General features: G+C 37.5%; 1 protein-coding gene across 2 annotated transcripts in view; it reads left to right on the forward strand.

Moving 5' to 3' along the window:
• Positions 1–17,751, forward strand: part of GPM6A (glycoprotein M6A) — a 323,887-nt gene that overhangs the window by 286,686 nt on the left and 19,450 nt on the right. For both annotated transcript variants that reach the window (XM_032413712.1, XM_032413711.1), the window contains exon 3: positions 9,038–9,194. In XM_032413712.1, coding sequence (XP_032269603.1) covers positions 9,038–9,194 — 157 coding nt within the window. The remainder of the gene's footprint in view (positions 1–9,037; positions 9,195–17,751) is intronic.

Below are 17,751 nucleotides of genomic sequence, written 5' to 3' on the forward strand. Positions count from 1 at the left end.
ACTTCAAAGAAAATACCTTTAGAAGGTATACAAAAGAAAATAAGAAAGGAATCAAACCATGTAAAAAAAAAAAATGAACAAAATAGAAAGGAAGACAAGAGGAAGAGACAAAAAAAGCTACACAACAGATAGAAGACAATTCAAAATGGCAATAATAAGTCCTTCCCTACCAATAATAACTTTAAAGATAAATGGATTAAATTCCCCAGTCAAAAGATATAGAGTGACTGAATGAATAATAAATAAGGTCCAAACATATGTAGTCTACAAGAGAATTGCTTTAGATTTACAGACACACATACGCTAAAAGTAAAGCATGAAAAAAGATATTCCATGCATATGATAACCGAGAGAAAGGAGGGATGGCCATAAAAATATCAATCAAAATAGACTTTAAGTCAAAACTGTCAAAAGAAACAAAGGACATTATATAATGATAAGTGGGTCAATTCACCAAGAATATATATGCATACAACATCAGAGCACCCAAATATATGAAGCAAATATTGACAGACCTGAAGAGAGAAATAGATAACATCACAATAACAGTAGGGGGATTCAATATTCTACTTTCTATACAGGATAGAACAACCAGACAGCAGATTAATAAGGAAACAGAGGAGTTGAACAACACTGTAGAGCAAATGGGCCTAACAGACTTATCTAGAACATTCTACCCAACAGTAGCAGAATACACATTCTTCTTGAGTGCATATGGACATCATCCAGGATCGATCCCATGTTAGGTCAGAAAACAAGTTTTAGCAAATTTAAGAGGCCTAAATTCCAATTGACATCCTCTAATTTACAATAGAATCAAGGAGAATAAAATACTTAGGAATAAACTTAACCAAGTGGTGAAATAATTTAAAGAAGCTACAAATAAATGTAATGACATCTCATGTTCATAGATTGGAAGATATAATATTGTTAAACTGCCCATACTACCCAAAGTGATTCACAGATTAAGTGCAAAATCCAAACAGAATTTGTTACAGAAATAGGTAGAGCAATCCTAAAATTCATATGGAATCACAAAGGACCCCAAATAACCAAAACAATCTTGAGAAAGATGAATAAAGCTGGAAGCTTCATACTTCCTGATTTCAAAGCATAGTAGAAAGCTACAGTAATCAAAACAGTGTAGTAGTGAGGCACCTGGGTGGCTCAGTCGGGTAAGCGTCTGCCTTCGGCTCAGGTCATAATCCCAGGGTCCTGGGATCGAGCCCCTTGTTGGACTCCTTGCTCTGCTGGGGGCCTGCTTCTCCGTCTCCCTCTGCCTGCCTCTCCCCCTGCTTGTGCACACTAGCTCTCTCTCCCTCTCTGTCAAATAAATAAATAAAATCTTAAAAAAAAAAGAAAGAAAACAATGTAGTAGTGACATAAGAGACATATGGACTAATGGAACATAATAGATAGCCCAGAAAGAAAACCTTGTACAGGCAAAGTGATTTTGAATAAGGGTGCCAAGGCACAATGGGGAAGGGGTAGTCTCTTCAATAAATGGTTCTGGGAAAACTGGATATTCACTTGCAAGCAATGATATTGGACCTTTATCTTACATTATAGACAAAAATCAATTCAATTCAAAGTCGATGAAAGAACTAAATGTAAGACCTAAAATTATAAAACTCCTAGAAGAAAATAGAGGGGGAAACTTCATAATGTTGGGATTGGCAATGACTCTGGGATATGGCACCAAAGCACAAGTAACAAAAGCAAAAATAGACAAGTGAGACTACATCAAACTTAAAAGCTTCTGTGCAGCAAAGAAAATACTCAACAGGGTGAAAAGGCAACCTACAGAATGGGAGAAAATATTTGCAAGCCATATATCCAATAAGGGGTTAATATCCAAACTACATAGGAACCCCTACAACTCAATAGCAAAAAACCAAATAACCTGACTTAAAATGGGCAAAAGACTCCAATAGACATTTCTTCAAAGAAGACATACAAATGGCCAACAGGCATATGAAAAAAAGATGCTCAACATTACTCCTCATCTAGGAAATGTCAATCAAAACCATAATGAGATATCACCTCACAACAGGTGGGATAACCATTACATAAAAAACAGAATAAAGTATGATCCAGCAATCCCACATCCAGTTATTTATCCAAATGATTTGAAATCAAGATCTCAAAGAGAGATTTGCATTCCCTTGTTAATTGCAGCATTATTCACAATAGCCAACATGTGGACATTACCTAAATGTCCATCCACAGACGAGTGGATAAAGAAAAGGAGGTTTATACATAGAATGGAATATCATTAAGCCATAAAAGAGAAGAAAGTCCTGTTATGTTCTCCAAACACAGATGAACGTTGAGGACTTTATGCTAAGTGATAAGCCAGTCGCAGAAGGACAAATACGGCATGATTACACTTACATGAGATACCTAAAGTAGTCAAACTCATAGAAACAGAAAGTCAGATGATGTTGGTCAAGGGCTGGGGAGAAGAAGAACAGGGAGTTCCTGTTCACGGGGTTTAGAGTTTCAGTTACACCAGATGAACAAGTTCTGAACACTTACTGTACAACACCAGGCTTATGGTTAATACTTGTTGTACACTTAATTTAAGAGGCTAGAGCTCGTGTTATGTGTTTTTTGCCTCAATTGAAAACTAATAAAACATGGATATTCTCCATCACAACTGTGAAGATTCCAAAACAGTTTCAAGTAGTCTCTAAAATTGCTGATGTACTTTTTTTTAACTGAAGCTGAATAGGATATATATATATATATCTAACTCTGAACTGGAAAATCCACTCACCTCCTACTCGGTAATATATTGGTTTTAGGTGCTTAGGAGGAAGAAGCCATTTCCCTACTTTGAGAAGAGGTATATTACATGCATGAGCAACTTGTCCTCATTACTGTCAAACTACTGTATTCTCATAGTCTGTAACATACACGTGCGTTAGACAATATGCAAATTAGTTTAAAATAGTCCTTACAGATACAGAAATACTAAAGAAGTAAAGAAATAAAGTAACTGTATGAGTTTCTTGGGTCGATTATAACAAACTCGGTGCCTTAAAACAACACAACCCTATTCTCTCACAGTTGGGGAGGCCCGAAGTCTAAAGCCAAGGTTTCAGCAGAGCTGCACTCCCTCCTGAGACCCTAGAGAGGATTCTATTCCTTGCCTCTCCCAGGCTTGCTGGTTGCAGGCGTTCTTTGATTTGAGACCCCATTGCTCAAGTGTCTGCCTCCATCTTCACTGTCCCTCCTCCTTTTCTGAGCATCTCTCTCAAAACTCCCTCTGCCCATCTCTTATAAAGATACCTGTGACTGCCTTTAGGGCCCACCCGAGTTTTCCAGGATAAGCTTCTCCTCCCAAGATCTTTAACTTATCACCATGTACACCATAGAAGGTAAAATTGACTCTTTGCCATATAAAGTAATATTCAGAGGCTTCAAGAATTAAGAAGTGAACATATTTGGAGGGAAGCATTTTTTTAACCTACCACAGTCACCAATGTTCTTTTTTGCTTTTGCAACAATTGCTACCTATAAAAGCTTTTTCTAAGTATGAAAATATCAGAAACGTCTAGCAATATGTGAGCACAGTAAATATGCCTATATAGTTCTTTCTGGGGGCACTTTTTTTACATTTGCATAGCACTTTATTTCTTTTTAAGTTTTTATTTAGATTCCAGTTCATTAACATACAGTGTAATATTAGTTTCAGGTGTACAGTATAGTGATTCAACAGTTCCTTACAACACCCGGTGCTCATCATGATGTATACTCTTAATCCCCTCCAAAGGTGGTCTTTTTTAATAAATGATGTTAGGACAACTAGACAACCTTTTCTTCATTCTTTTTCTTTTATTTTTATTGCTTTTATTTTTGAACTTCTTAACTTTGTAAGTAATATATGAATACCTGGAGTTTTATCCAAGCAAATCCCTGACATCATATCATGGCACCCCAAAATACTCCAATATGTGTCTTCAAAAGAGGACTTTTAGAAATAATATAAATAATGCTATTATAACATTGGACAAAATTAACACCACCACTTCACTCTTTGATATTGTAACTAATATGAACCTATAAAATATGGATGCTGCTAACCTCCCCATCCCCCAGAGAGGCATCTACATCTGAGAGTTTTCCCGTGTGATAGACAGCCATTTTGAAAAAGATAAAATTAGATCCAGTTTTTGCACTACCCAAAGAATAAACACCAAAATGATCAGAAGTCTAAGTGTAATAAAATGGTATGATACACATGCTAGAAGAAAACATAATTCCTGTATAACCTGGGTATTAATAAAGGCTTATAACTATGACTAAAATCCCAGTGTAACAAAAGAGAAGACAGATAACTTAGACAACATCGAAGTTTCTGTTTCTTTAATTGTCAGGCAAAATGCCATAAGCAAAGTCAAAAGACAGATGGCATACTAGGAGAAAATATTAGCAACATGTGTTATAGGTAAAAACCAAATATTCCCAATATATACAAACCTTATAGATAAGTGGGCAAAAGATACGACAATTCACAAAAAGACAAATGTTGCTTATGATTATATAAAAAGATGTTCCATTTCACTCTTACTAAGATAAATACAGCAAAACTACGATACCAGTTATCACCCATCAGTTAGCAATGATTCAGAAGCTTGACAATATAGTCTTTTGTTGGGGCTGTAGACAAAGAGTCTCATACATCCTTGTTGGGGATGCAGAAATGGTACAACCCTTACAGAGAGGAATTTGGCGGTTTCTAACAGAAAGCTACGTGCTTTCGCTTTTCAACTCATCAATCCTCCTACCCTAAATATACACTATCAATTGTTCTAATACATTTGTGCAAGATTATTCATTGCAGTATTATTTGTAATTGCAAAATATTGAATATCTATCTAAATATTCAAGCATAGAATATGGGGTAAATAAATACATATATACACTAGGACTACCATGCAGCTGTTGAAAAAAATGAGGAAGATCTCTGAACTGATATGGAGTGATTTTAAGGATGTTATTGATCAATAAAAGCTAAGTGCAGAAGAGCATATGTATAAGCTACCTTCTATGTAAAAGCAAAAGGAAAACGGGAATATGTACACACGCATATACACATGCTTGCCTTTACATAAAAAAGACACAGAAAGGATAGCAAGGGAGCAATGAACAAGGAATAGGTCGGAAGGGATAGGGGAGGTCATGACCCTTCTCTGGGGGTATCATTTTATACAGATTTGACTCTTGGAAGCATGTTAATGATATTCTCTATGTTCAAAAATGAAATTAAGTCAATATTGATGGGATAGAGGACCTAAAACTGAAACAAACTGAAACAAATAGATCCCCACTGCATTTCAAATGAATGCCCTAAGCACAATGAAGGGAAGAAAAAAGAATGAACTAATCCAAGTAACTTAGAAACTCAGTATTTGACTATATACTCTTAGTCTTGGGTGGAGGGTTAGGGGAATTGCAAACATTCTGAATTTTTTTCAAGTAGGTTTGATTTTTGTAATACTTTGGATGAAATAATACTGAAATAATTTTAGATTTATTATGAATCAAACAAAAGAATATATGTGTTATTCTTGGGAATTAGGATTCTCACTAAGGAAGAAGGTCACACAAATACAGAGTGGGGGAAGGCCGCAAAAAACCCCGTGGGAATCGATTAGATTTGGAAATATCACTATGAACTCGAGATTTCTAAAATACGTGTGTGTCTGATATGCAAATATATGTGCGCCGGTACATGTATGTCAAGTTCACATACATAGATACCTGAATGTACGTGTTTATGTCATTGTATATATGAATGTGTGTGTGTGTACATGCATGTGTTTCCTAACTTGGTACGCTGAAAAGACCCGAGGCAAAGACACCACAGCAGCAATGAGTACCCACGTCTTGGTCTCCAATACTACTGCTCATGAAAAGAACCAGGGCTTCAGATGTCCATCGACAGATGAATGGATAAAGAAGAGGTGGTGTATATATATACAATGGAATATTACGCAGCCATCAAAAGAATGAAATCTTGCCATTAGCAACGACGTGGATGGAACTAGAGGGTATTATGCTGAGCGAAATAAGTCAATCAGAGAAAGACAATTATCATATGATCTCACTGATATGTGGAATTTAAGAAACAAAACAGAGGATCATAAGGGAAGAGAGGAAAAAATGAAACAAGATGAAACCAGAGAGGGAGACAAACCATAAGAGACTTTTAATCATAGGAAACAAACTGAGAGTTGCTGGAGGGGACGTGGGGTAGAGGGATGGGGTGGCTGGGTGATGGACATTGGGGAGGGTATGTGTTGTAATGAGCACTGGGTATAAGACTAATGAATCACAGACCTGTACCCCTGAAACGAATAATACATTATATGTTAATTAATTGAATTTAAATTAAAAAAATAAATATAGACACATTAAAAAAAAGAACCAGGGCTTGGCAAAGAGATGCCTAAATTGGGGGTTGAGGGAGGTATGTACAAAGAGAGCCTCGGTCCTCTTGCTGTGTGAGAAAGAAAGGAATACTTTACAAAAAATGATGGGCACATGTCACAAGGATATAGGAGTCGGCTTTGGGAATGCCCACTGGCCAAGTCTAGAATTTAAGCACCAAAATAATTAAGTAGAGTAGTGGCTTATAAACTTCAGAGAAAAAAGCAGACATCCTTAGGCCATATAATTAATAAATAGACAAATAAACAAAAAATTAATAAAAAGGAGAAAAGGGAGGGCTCTTGCTTACGTCGGAATATCTAGTACCAACTGGTAAATGTGAATAAGTACTACAGTTAGAAAATGAGCATTTAGTTAATGCAATAGGAAGATTGGATTAGTCAAGATCCATCAATGACTGCTAACACTGGCAGGAAGTTTTAATGTAGAACAGGATGTTTGTCTCTTCACAGATGACTTACTAACTACAAAGGAAACAATAGCAATTGCACAGTACAGAAATTAGACATCATCTTGTCTAGATGATCCAAATCAGCATCACTACTGAGGGGCAGATGCACAGAAAGTCACCTTTATTGTATTCCAGCCATGAATGAGTAATCTGAATCTAATCAGGAGGAAACACCAGACAAACTCAAAATGAAGAATGTTATCTAATAAGGACAGAGTGGGATTATACTCCTCAACAGCGTCAATTAATTTCATAAAGACAAAGAGGCTGTGGATGTGTTCCTGGTTAAAAGAAAGTAAAGACAGGTGTCCAGTGAATGCAGTACTTACCCCTAGACTGGATCCCTTATTGGGAAAGAAGATGCCAGGAAGTTCATCATTGGGTCAGTCCAGTTGGTAAAACTGGAATACAGTAAGAGATTTGACACAAGTATTATATCAATGTTAGATTCCCTGAAGTCAATAAGTATACTGTGGAGAATTTCTCTATGTTCAGATGTAATTCTCCAGAGACAGAGAGAAACACAAGAAAACAATAAAGTAAATGAGGTAAAATATTATAAAATAGATAAAGGATGTATAGTTTATCTTCATACTGTTCATTTTCCACACCTTCTTTTATAAATTTGAAATTATCTCTGAATAAAAATTTAAGTATATTTTAAAACATGTCATTTTAACCTAAAAGTTTTATGGAGAAGCCCATTGAATCAAATTCTTCAAAGTCCCATCTGTAAGTTGAAATCCTCAGATTCTTTCACATGCATGATAAGCTTGCAAGTTCACATCATCTGCCTCATTGCCCTTGACAAGTAAAATTGTGCAATATTTAGATTTTCAGACAGTGAAAATCAGTCACTAAACAATTGCCCTGGTACAGTGAATGTTAGCAGGCTCTTTATTCTTTTTATATGCAACAAATTCACTTATGCTATTGCATGTATTCTTTTAAAAATATTGTCATAACATCAAGAGTTTCTAAATCTCTATCAGCATGATCAAGCTTTCTAATCCCTCATTTGTCCCCTTATAAACAGTCAACAGGCTATCTCCATCATTGGCCTCCACCCTATCTACTCCATTCATACTCTAATAATGAGAGGAAAGAGAAAAAAAATAAACTTGACAGTGAGAAATACAGAGCAATTTTCTTACAAATGGATATCAAGAGTGTGAAAACAGAACGTTAGCTAACATATATCCCTCTCCACATACCATGGCTACACAAGTAGCTTTGTTTCTAGAAGTAGCAGAATTGTTAACTTATGGTTTTTCATTCCAAAGGGCTTTGGGATTCTCATTTAGTATCTAGAATAACAGAAACATCTGTCTGCAATTTATAGACGATACATGTGTCTCTCCCTGCCCTCTGCCTTTAAATACATGGGCACTGAATCATGAGAAAGGAAAGAATGCCCTCCCATTCCTCCATGGTATTATGCCCAAACTGGGCTCAGGCCCAGTTCCATATCCAAATTCTGAATCTATTAGTGATTCTGCCTCAAAGGCTTGATTTTTCAAAACTATAACTTTTCCTTAAAAACATAATTTTTTCCATTATTGACATTGTTATCAGCAGAAAATATCAGTGACTGTTTACAATAAGTGTGGAATAAAACATAATTATAATTGGCTATAATAAGAAAAATATGAGGTGGTCATTTAATTGAAAATGGATTCATCATTAACCATGATGCTTTCTTCCTCTTTTGTTTTCAAAACTCGGTAGTAGATACATAAATCTTTATACTTGATACTTTGTCATAATAGGAGAAATTATATGATGATTATCATACTTAATAAATGAATTTCAGCAGACTCTTTTCACAATGTGACTCAGTGCTTGCCCAAGACTACCTTGGCGCGAACAAGGGAAGGGGAGGCAGGAAGAAAAGAGGGGAAAACAAAGGTCAAAAGCCCTGTCAACAAATACTAGAAGAGGCTGAACAAAAAATATATACAAACACTAGGCCTCTAAAGCAAAAATGTTTTTAAATCCAGCCTCCCTTATGGACATAAATATTCTGTGGCTCTCATTCTGAAGGAGCCATGAGCACGTGAGAATCAATTGCTGCCAATCAGGCATGAAGAGTTATTAAAATAAATGCCTTTGTCTCTTCTCCCCCAGGATTGACATCTTCAAGTATGTGATCTACGGCATCGCGGCTGCCTTCTTTGTTTATGGCATTCTGCTGATGGTGGAAGGTTTCTTCACGACCGGTGCCATCAAAGATCTCTATGGGGATTTCAAAATCACCACTTGCGGCAGATGCGTGAGCGCCTGGGTATGTTATTTGTCAATGATCAGGGTTTAATGTGGGTTTGTTGCAATAGCACAGAGGTGTTTGTATTCATCTGCCAAGAATTAAAGTATTTTTTTTTTATCACAGTCACATTCCCTCCTGCGATGGCTATCTAAAATCTTAAAAATACTATTTTCTAAGTTAAGATTATTCCTTGTAAAAATTCAGCTGCAGATTCTCAAATCATATGCAACACAACTGGTTTTTGTTTTAGAGGCAGCAAAGCTGGAGATTGATTCATGATTTTTTTTCCCAAAGGGCTTTGGGGTTCCCATACAATATTTAGAATTACAGAAAAAGTCCATCTGCAATTTGGGACAATATATGTGTCTGTCCTCCTTAAATATATGCCTTTGCATTTTACTGTAAATTTGAGGGAACTATACTATGTAATTTCTGTTTAATATTACATAAGGTAAAAATTATACTGTTATATTTAATTATGTTTTAAATCCTTACTGATATGATATTTAATGGTAAATCAAACTTCTATTCTAGAGCTAGTACAATGCAGACAATGCATGTGTATCTGTTAAAGCACAAGAGCAGTTTAAAAATTAAGGGTAATACAGTTGAAAGAACTTCTGCATTTTTATGCAGAGTGATTTTCCTATAAAGAAATGTTGGAACTCCCATCATTGACTAACAGGCTTTTCTTCTTTTTCCAGTGTTCTATAAGAACGTCTACATCTCTTTCATATTAAGTAAGAGGTCTCTAATGAGGAATGATATAGTTTATTTCAGTCTTACATAAAAGTTTGAAAATAGCTGCCAACCACCAAACTTTTGTTGGTAAAACCAAAATTTTGCCAGCTTGTGGCAAGTTCTATCATGGCGCTTAGAGTCAGAGGTGATAATTATCTGAAAATAGTTTGCCCAGTGTTATGGGTACTTGTAGTTGTCTTTGGAATCATTGCTTATAAGACTCATTTCGTTCCTGGAATGATACTTATTGTAATAACTATGTCTTTAGGATTAGTAATACCAAATTACAGATCTGGAGGAAGTTAAGTTAAAGGTCTTTGAGTCATTTAAAAAATAAAATAAGACTATTCTGTGAGCCAATTATCAGTGGTACCTCAGCAGTTTCTCTATTAAGAAAGCAAGTTATGAAGGGCGCCTGGGTGGCTCAGTCGGTTAAGCCTCTGCCTTTGGCTCGGGTCATGATCCCAGGATCCTGGGGTCGAACTCCGCATTAGGCTCCCTGCTCAGGAGGGAGTCTGCTTCTCCCTCTTCCCCTGCCATTCCCCCCATTTGTGCTCTCTGGCTCTATCTCTCCGTCATAGAAATAAATAAAATCTTAAAAAAAAAAAGCAAGTTGTGATTTGAGGTTCATTTATATTCTGCCAAGAGAGTACAGTGATTTCAATTAATGATAGGCTTTCCTCCAGTTGGGACAGTACTATTATAATACCATGTGTGTGCCTTAGCAAGGCACTTAACTCCTCTGGATCACAGCTTACTCATTTACAAAATGAAGATATTAGATCATCCTTAAAGCTCATTCCAGCTTAGAGAGTCCATGATTCTAAAGCACTATTGAAATAATAGAGAAAAAGGAAATACCTAAGCACATTTCTAACATTGGGGAGAAATCTTTTGCCAGGAGGAGTGCAGTTGATTATGCTGTTGTGCTGAGAATTGTAAAATCACTCCATAGGATTGGATGCAGAGGTAAAACATCACAGAAGAAAACACACATCTATGTACAGTTAATAATTGTCTGCTTACTGTTCAAACATCCCAAAGATATTTCAAATAAGAATGTTTAAAGCACAAACATGAGCCACTTTTTTTTTCTATAATAGTAACAAGTGTTCATCAGTCCCACCCAGCAGACCAGAAGGCTGACGCAGGTGCATGGGCTCCTCCAGAGGCGATCAGGAGGGAGTCGGGCCCCTGAGACACCCCACCCACTCCTTTAGCACCCCCTTTGCTGCCTGGGAATGAGCAGAACTCCGCAGAAGTAGGAGCTGCATGCTTGTGCATCTGCAGAGCACGGGGGCACCCAGGGGCCCAGCTCCCCTGCCCAGAAGTACAGGGTCATGGGACCTGTGACCCTCTCTCCGCACAACACACCCACCTCACTTGTCCTGCAGGGTTTGCGGTCACAGCGAATGGGGAGCGGGGTTCAGTCACCCTCTCCTGCTACTCATCTTCCCTTCTTCCCTATTTCTACTCTGCTGCCTTTTTTTTTTTCATTTGTAGGTAGATTATACCTTACAGTCTACTCTGTGTTCTATGAGTTCACCTGTTAGCCTGGGTTATCAGTCTTCCTTCACATTAAAAATGTCCTCTTGGTGCTACGTCAATGCATTTCTTGGAATACTGCATATTATTCAAGGGTGGAATAGTGGTGGTTTTGTTTTTGTTTTTGTTTTAGGCAACAACCATATTAAGTGAAAAGCTTCCAGAATTAGGAGTAAAAGAAACTTGTTATTCTGTCCCTGTCTCTCTATGTTGTATAAAAAGTAAAATGGTTACTAATTGAATCTACATCAGCACAAATGCAGTTAATGTTAAAGCAGCATTATATCACTGAATAGAGGATGCTAATCAATACTCTCTTTTCTTAATGAATGCTCTTGAAAGCATAAGTTGATCTGCATTATGAGTTTCCCCTCATGCGGTATCAAGACCAATTCAAGTTCATTTCAAAATTTTAAATGCTATCCTTCAAAACCCTGAATGTGAGACACATAAAACATAAAAGCACAGTATTAACCTTTGTATTATGATATCATGTGAAAAGTCATTAAAATGCTTTAAGTAACAAAATTTACTTAAGTTAAATGGCACCTAGTTGAGTACGAGTCAACACATTTTATTCGATACATTAAACATGAGCTTAATAAGTTTAATGAATATAGAAATACTTATTTTCTTTGAATTTCCATTAAATATTAAACCAAAAATCATATTTATTGAGCTTCAACTGGGGAGGCATTCAGTGTCTCACAGTTTGAAGTCTGGAAGTATGTGTTGTGCCATCACTAAGCTTTCTCATTTCCAGAAATTTCCTAATTACCATTATGACACCAACGTGGATCTCAGAATCTATGCTTGTTCTGACACTTTAGATTTTTAAGCCCAACAGTTTTGAAGTAATGGAATTCTTAAATGTACTTCTCTCTGGAAGTTCCTACATTTATTTTTCACAAATTACCTGCTCTAAGACTGAAATAAAACAAGAAAAACTTCAGAAAGTATGTGTATTCATTTGCGAGGGCTGCCATAACAAAGGGACCACAGTGAATGGCTTAAACAGTGGAGATTTATTGTCTCACATTTCTGGAAGCCAGAAGTCCCAGGTCAGGGTGTTGGGAGGGTTGGTTCCTTCTGAGGCCACGCGGGAGAATCTGTTCCTCGAGCCTTGGTGTGTTGGTGGCCGTCTTTGGCATCCCCCGATCATTACCCTCATCTCCGCATGATGTCCTCCCTGAATGCATGTCTGTGCTCAGCTCTCCCTGTCTCCAGGACACCTGTTATATTGGATTAGAGCCCAGCCTAATAACCTCATCATTAATTTTCTTACCTCCTGTAAAAACCCTGTGTCCAAATAAGCTCACATTATGAGATACTGGGGCTTAGGACTTCATCACATAAATTTTGGAGAAAAATAACATTCAGCTCACAACAGTGTGCCGCATACGGTGTTTAAAGCAACAAAATTAAACAGTTACTATTGTTAATCTCATTTTACAGATGATGAAATGTATTCTATTTATTTACTTTTAAATACCTTTCCCGTTAGCCTTAGATGCTTATAGATTTTGACCACAGCATTTTAGACTAGTGTGTCTACACTCTATATAATTACCTTTAAATCTATTCAATATGTCATAACTCATAGTTCATTTTCATAGCCTACAATCTAGTTTTAATAATAAGTGCAGTAATAATAATGGGAAATGTTTGTTAGGTGCTTATAAATGCCAGTTGCTGTGTAATGCACTTTACAAAATCCTAGGGCATTTAATGCTCCAGACAACTGTGTGAAGTAGAAACGGATATTACTCTCATTTCACAGCTGAGGAAACCACCACCTGAAAATCAGTGACTCGTCTGGCACACAGCCCCATCACCAACCTCCTGATCCCTCCTGATCAGGATTCGCCTTGTCATTTTGTGGTGCATTTGGGCTAATATTTAGTGGGATACTTATCTGTTTGGGAAGGTCTTTTGTAACTCATCAGCCGCTCTCTGTTTGACATTCTGGGGAGATCACTCAGTGATAATTGGAAGTCCTTCACTGCGGAGATGTCCTCATTTTAACCTTTGCTTTTATCCATGATCATGAATTACCTCTTTTTTTTACAATACAAGGGTGCTCTGTGGAACACAGAACACATACTTTTCTGTTTTGATGACTGCCCATCAGGAGTCCTAAGGTAACTTTCTAAGTAAAGTTGTCATCAAGGAACTCTTCATTCTAGTCTATCTCTAAAGTGTAGTGTCTTTTGAAATTAAATTAAAAAAAAAAAAAAAACGTTTTTGATCCAAGACTGCAAGCCAGAGTTCCTACAATAAGGCCTATGCTCTGTAGGATACACCTAACCTGGAGAGGGCAAGGTCATTTTTTTTAGATTATAACAATGCACTGTCACACTAGTTTCTCAGTACGAGGGGAAACATAAACTGCTTCAAGCACAGTGGTAATATTTGGAAATAATGTGTTAAAAAACATTGCATTGTGGAGGAAGGAACCAGGATTTTATTTGCCACATGTATCTGAAGCAGATCCCATGCAGGGTTTCAGACCCAAACTGTAAATACTGGGACAGGAGAACAATCTCAGCTTGACTTTTTGGATATTAATGATACTATCACATCAGTTATAGGAAAAAAGAAAATAAGTCTCCTTCTTTTCATATTTTGAGCATAAAAGTTGACAGAAAATTTCAGTTAGCCTCATAAAATGACATTGACAAAATGAAAATACCTGTTGTAAAATGTAAGGGCTTCTCATGTTAGATTCTTAAATTCAAGACACATCTGGCCACTGGAAATGAAATAATTTTTTAAATTGGTTTCATTAATGTTGATGTACCAAATATTTTCATACATGTAATAGTTATTTAAATAGGCCACTCGGTTAGGGATGAAGTAATCATCATGGATAACAAGTGTATTGTTTGGTTAATGGATACCTCTGTTTTCCAACCAAGAACTTTGAGTCCGCTATGCTGGGAATAATCCTGATGCAAAAGATACTTGTTTATATATTTACTTTTAGAATAAAAGCAAGAACTGTATATTTTATGACTTTGCCCTTAAATCAGTAATATTATATAGACAAATCATGCTTCGCCACATTTTTTTACTTTTTTATTGTTATGTTAATCACCATGCATTACATCATTCGTTTTAGATGTAGTGTTCCATGATTCATTGTTTGTGCATAACACCCAGTGCTCCATGCAGAACGTGCCCTCTTTAATACCCATCACCAGGCTAACCCATCCTCCCACCCCCTTCCCCTGTAGAACCCTCAGTTTGTTTTTCAGAGTCCATCGTCTCTCATGGTTCATCTCCCCCTCCGATTCCCCCCCCTTCATTCTTCCCCTCCTGCTATCTTCTTCTTCTTTTTTTTTTCTTAACATATATTGCATTATTTGTTTCAGAGGTACAGATCTGAGATTCAACAGTCTTGCACAATTCACAGCGCTTTCCAGAACACATACCCTCCCCAGTGTCTATCACCCATCCACCCCATCCCTCCCACCCCACCCCCCCACTCCAGCAACCCTCAGTTTGTTTCCTGAGATTAAGAATTCCTCATATCAGTGAGGTCATATGATACATGTCTTTCTCTGATTGACTTATTTCGCTCAGCATAACACCCTCCAGTTCTATCCACGTCGTTGCAAATGGCAAGATCTCATTCCTTTTGTTGGCTGCATAATATTCCATCGCCACATTTTTTTGAGACTCCGTTTCTTTGCCTATTTTTCTCATTTTGATATTAATTTCTATAGTTTATGTTGCTTTGTGGGGAAACTAAGTACATTAAGGATGTAAAAATTTAAACGTTCACTGAGGAATTACTAAGCTTCGCATTATTATATTGGAATCCTTGGTCAAAAAAAAAAAACATTTTCACTCATTGGCTATATAATTGATATTAAAATAGCATTCACTAAAAGAAAATGTTCTCTATAGTAATATTTGCTGGAAAAGAATGTATTCTACTAGGCCATTGATGCTTTTGTTTTTAAAATTATTTGATTTTACTTGAAACCTGTCTTGGCTTGAAAAAGTAAAAACTCGGGGCACCTGGGTGGTGTAGTCAGTTAAGCGTCCGACTCTTGATTTCGGGATCTCAGGGTGGTGAGATCAAGCCCCGAATCAGGCTCCGAGCTCATTAGGGAGTCTGCTTAAGATTCTCTCTCTCCCTCTGCCCCTCCCCGCTCACACACACTCACTCTCTCTCTCAAAAAAAAGTCAAAGTAAAATCTCTTTCGCTAAATATTTTGAGGATTTCTTACATAGACTGAGTTGCCATGGTGGGCACTGGTGATGTGAAAAGGTACAAGACAGTGTCCCTGCTTCTGGAGAGTTTCCAGTCTAGTTGGAATAATCAGGCGACTTGTACACGTACACATATGCTGAGCATGTTGATGAACAGGGACACTTACTGTGTTCTCACAGAGAAAAAGTGACTGAAGTCTGTTGTTGACCAGTACATACCCGAGGCCTTGTATAGTGCACAATGTGACACACAGGAAATTCTAATTACTAATGAACTGATGAATAAAAGGGGCTCATAAATCTGGGTTTTGGAGGTTAGAAGGAAGTTCTATGAGTAACCTGGAGGCTGAAAGTTAGAATGAAATATTTAGGATACTGCAGTTATCAAGGTGTTCGATCAGGCAGGTGCAAAATCCTAACAGATTGTGTATTACGTTCTGAAGTGCTTGCATTTGATTTGTTCAGTGAATGAGACCGATGCAAGGTAGTAAAGAAGGAAACATTACAATTAGTATATTTTAAAAGAGATGTTGGTTTGTAGAGCAGTTTTAGGTTCACATCAAAATTGAGTGGGAAGTACAGAGATGTCCTGTGTCCCCCTGGCCCCCACATATGTACAACCCCCATCACTATGAAAATCCCACACCAGAGTGGTACATTTGCCACAGCCAATGAGCCTAAAGATCATAGTTGACATAGTTCAACTTGGTGTTGTACATTCTAGGGCTTTGGACAAATGTATAATATCATGTATCTACCGTGGTAGCATCACACAGAGCAGTCTCTCTGCCCTAGAAGCCCTCTGCACTCCACCCATTCATCCTCCCTCTCCCCCAGCCCCTGGCAACCACTGATCTTTTTACTGCCTTAATAGATTTACTTTTTCCAGAATGTCATACAGTAGGTAGCCTTTTCAGATTGGCTTCTTTCACTTAGTAATATGCATTTTGAGAGTTCCCTCCACGTCTTTGCATGACCTGATAGCTCATTTCCTTTTAGTACTGAGTGATACTCCATTGTCTGGATGGACCACGGTCTATTTATCCGTTCACTGACTCAAGGACATCTTCATTTCTTCCAAGTTTTGGCAATGATGAACGCAGCTGCTGTACACGTAGCAAATCATTTTTAAAACAATTTTCTGATCACTGCTTGTGCTTAGGTAGTTTGGGGCCATCATGATGACAATGAAGATGATGATGATTGCATATTTTCAAGTTAATTTACATAATAAGTGACATAATTTTTTTCTGCAGTAAACTTTACATGGTGTGCTGTCTGGAGCCTTCTGAGTTCAATATTGTTAATGCTGCTCCATTTTGCATGTGTAGTGGTAGCATATTCAGGTATTGATTTGCTTTTCTTTGATTCGGTATTATTTTACGTTAGAATTGTCGTTCTCAACCAAGGGCTATTTTCCTCACTGAGGACATTGAGAAATGGTGGCTACGCAATTGGCATCTGGTGGCCTGAGGCCACGGATGCTGCTAAGCTTGCTGCCAGGTGCAGGACATTCCCGCTATAAAGAATTTGCTGGCCCCCAATTTCCATAGTGCTGAATTTGAGAAACTCTGGTTTAGAAATCTGGTTCATGTCCAGTGCCTCGCTCATCCATGCATTTGGCTGACACTGGCATAAATTTCTGGCAAATCATCCCAACTTCACCTTTTTTTTTACTTCAGATGTGGTCCTCTGAAGATCCTAAAGATGAATATCAATGAAGTCCTCATGTCAAATGTACCCCTGAGAGCTTTATTGATTCCAATAGAGCAGTAGTTATTAACACCAGAAGCCCATTAGAATCACCTGCAGAAATGTTTTAAAACATAGATATAGTCTGGGGCACCTGGGTGGCTCAGTTGGTTAAGTATCCAGCTCTGGATTTCAGCTCAGGTCGTGATCTCCTGGGTCGTGGGATTGAGCCCCGCGTCAGGCTCTGTGCTCAGCGGGGAGTCTGCTGGAAGATTCTCTCCCTCTGCCCCTCCCCTCACTCGCTTTCTCTCTCTTTCTTTCTCTCTTTAATAAATAGATATTTTAAAATGTATAGATGTAGATCTAGTCTGCATGG

This window comes from Phoca vitulina, unplaced genomic scaffold (assembly GCF_004348235.1).
Source record: "Phoca vitulina isolate PV1807 unplaced genomic scaffold, GSC_HSeal_1.0 scaffold15, whole genome shotgun sequence".
NCBI classification, from domain to species: Eukaryota; Metazoa; Chordata; class Mammalia; order Carnivora; family Phocidae; genus Phoca; species Phoca vitulina.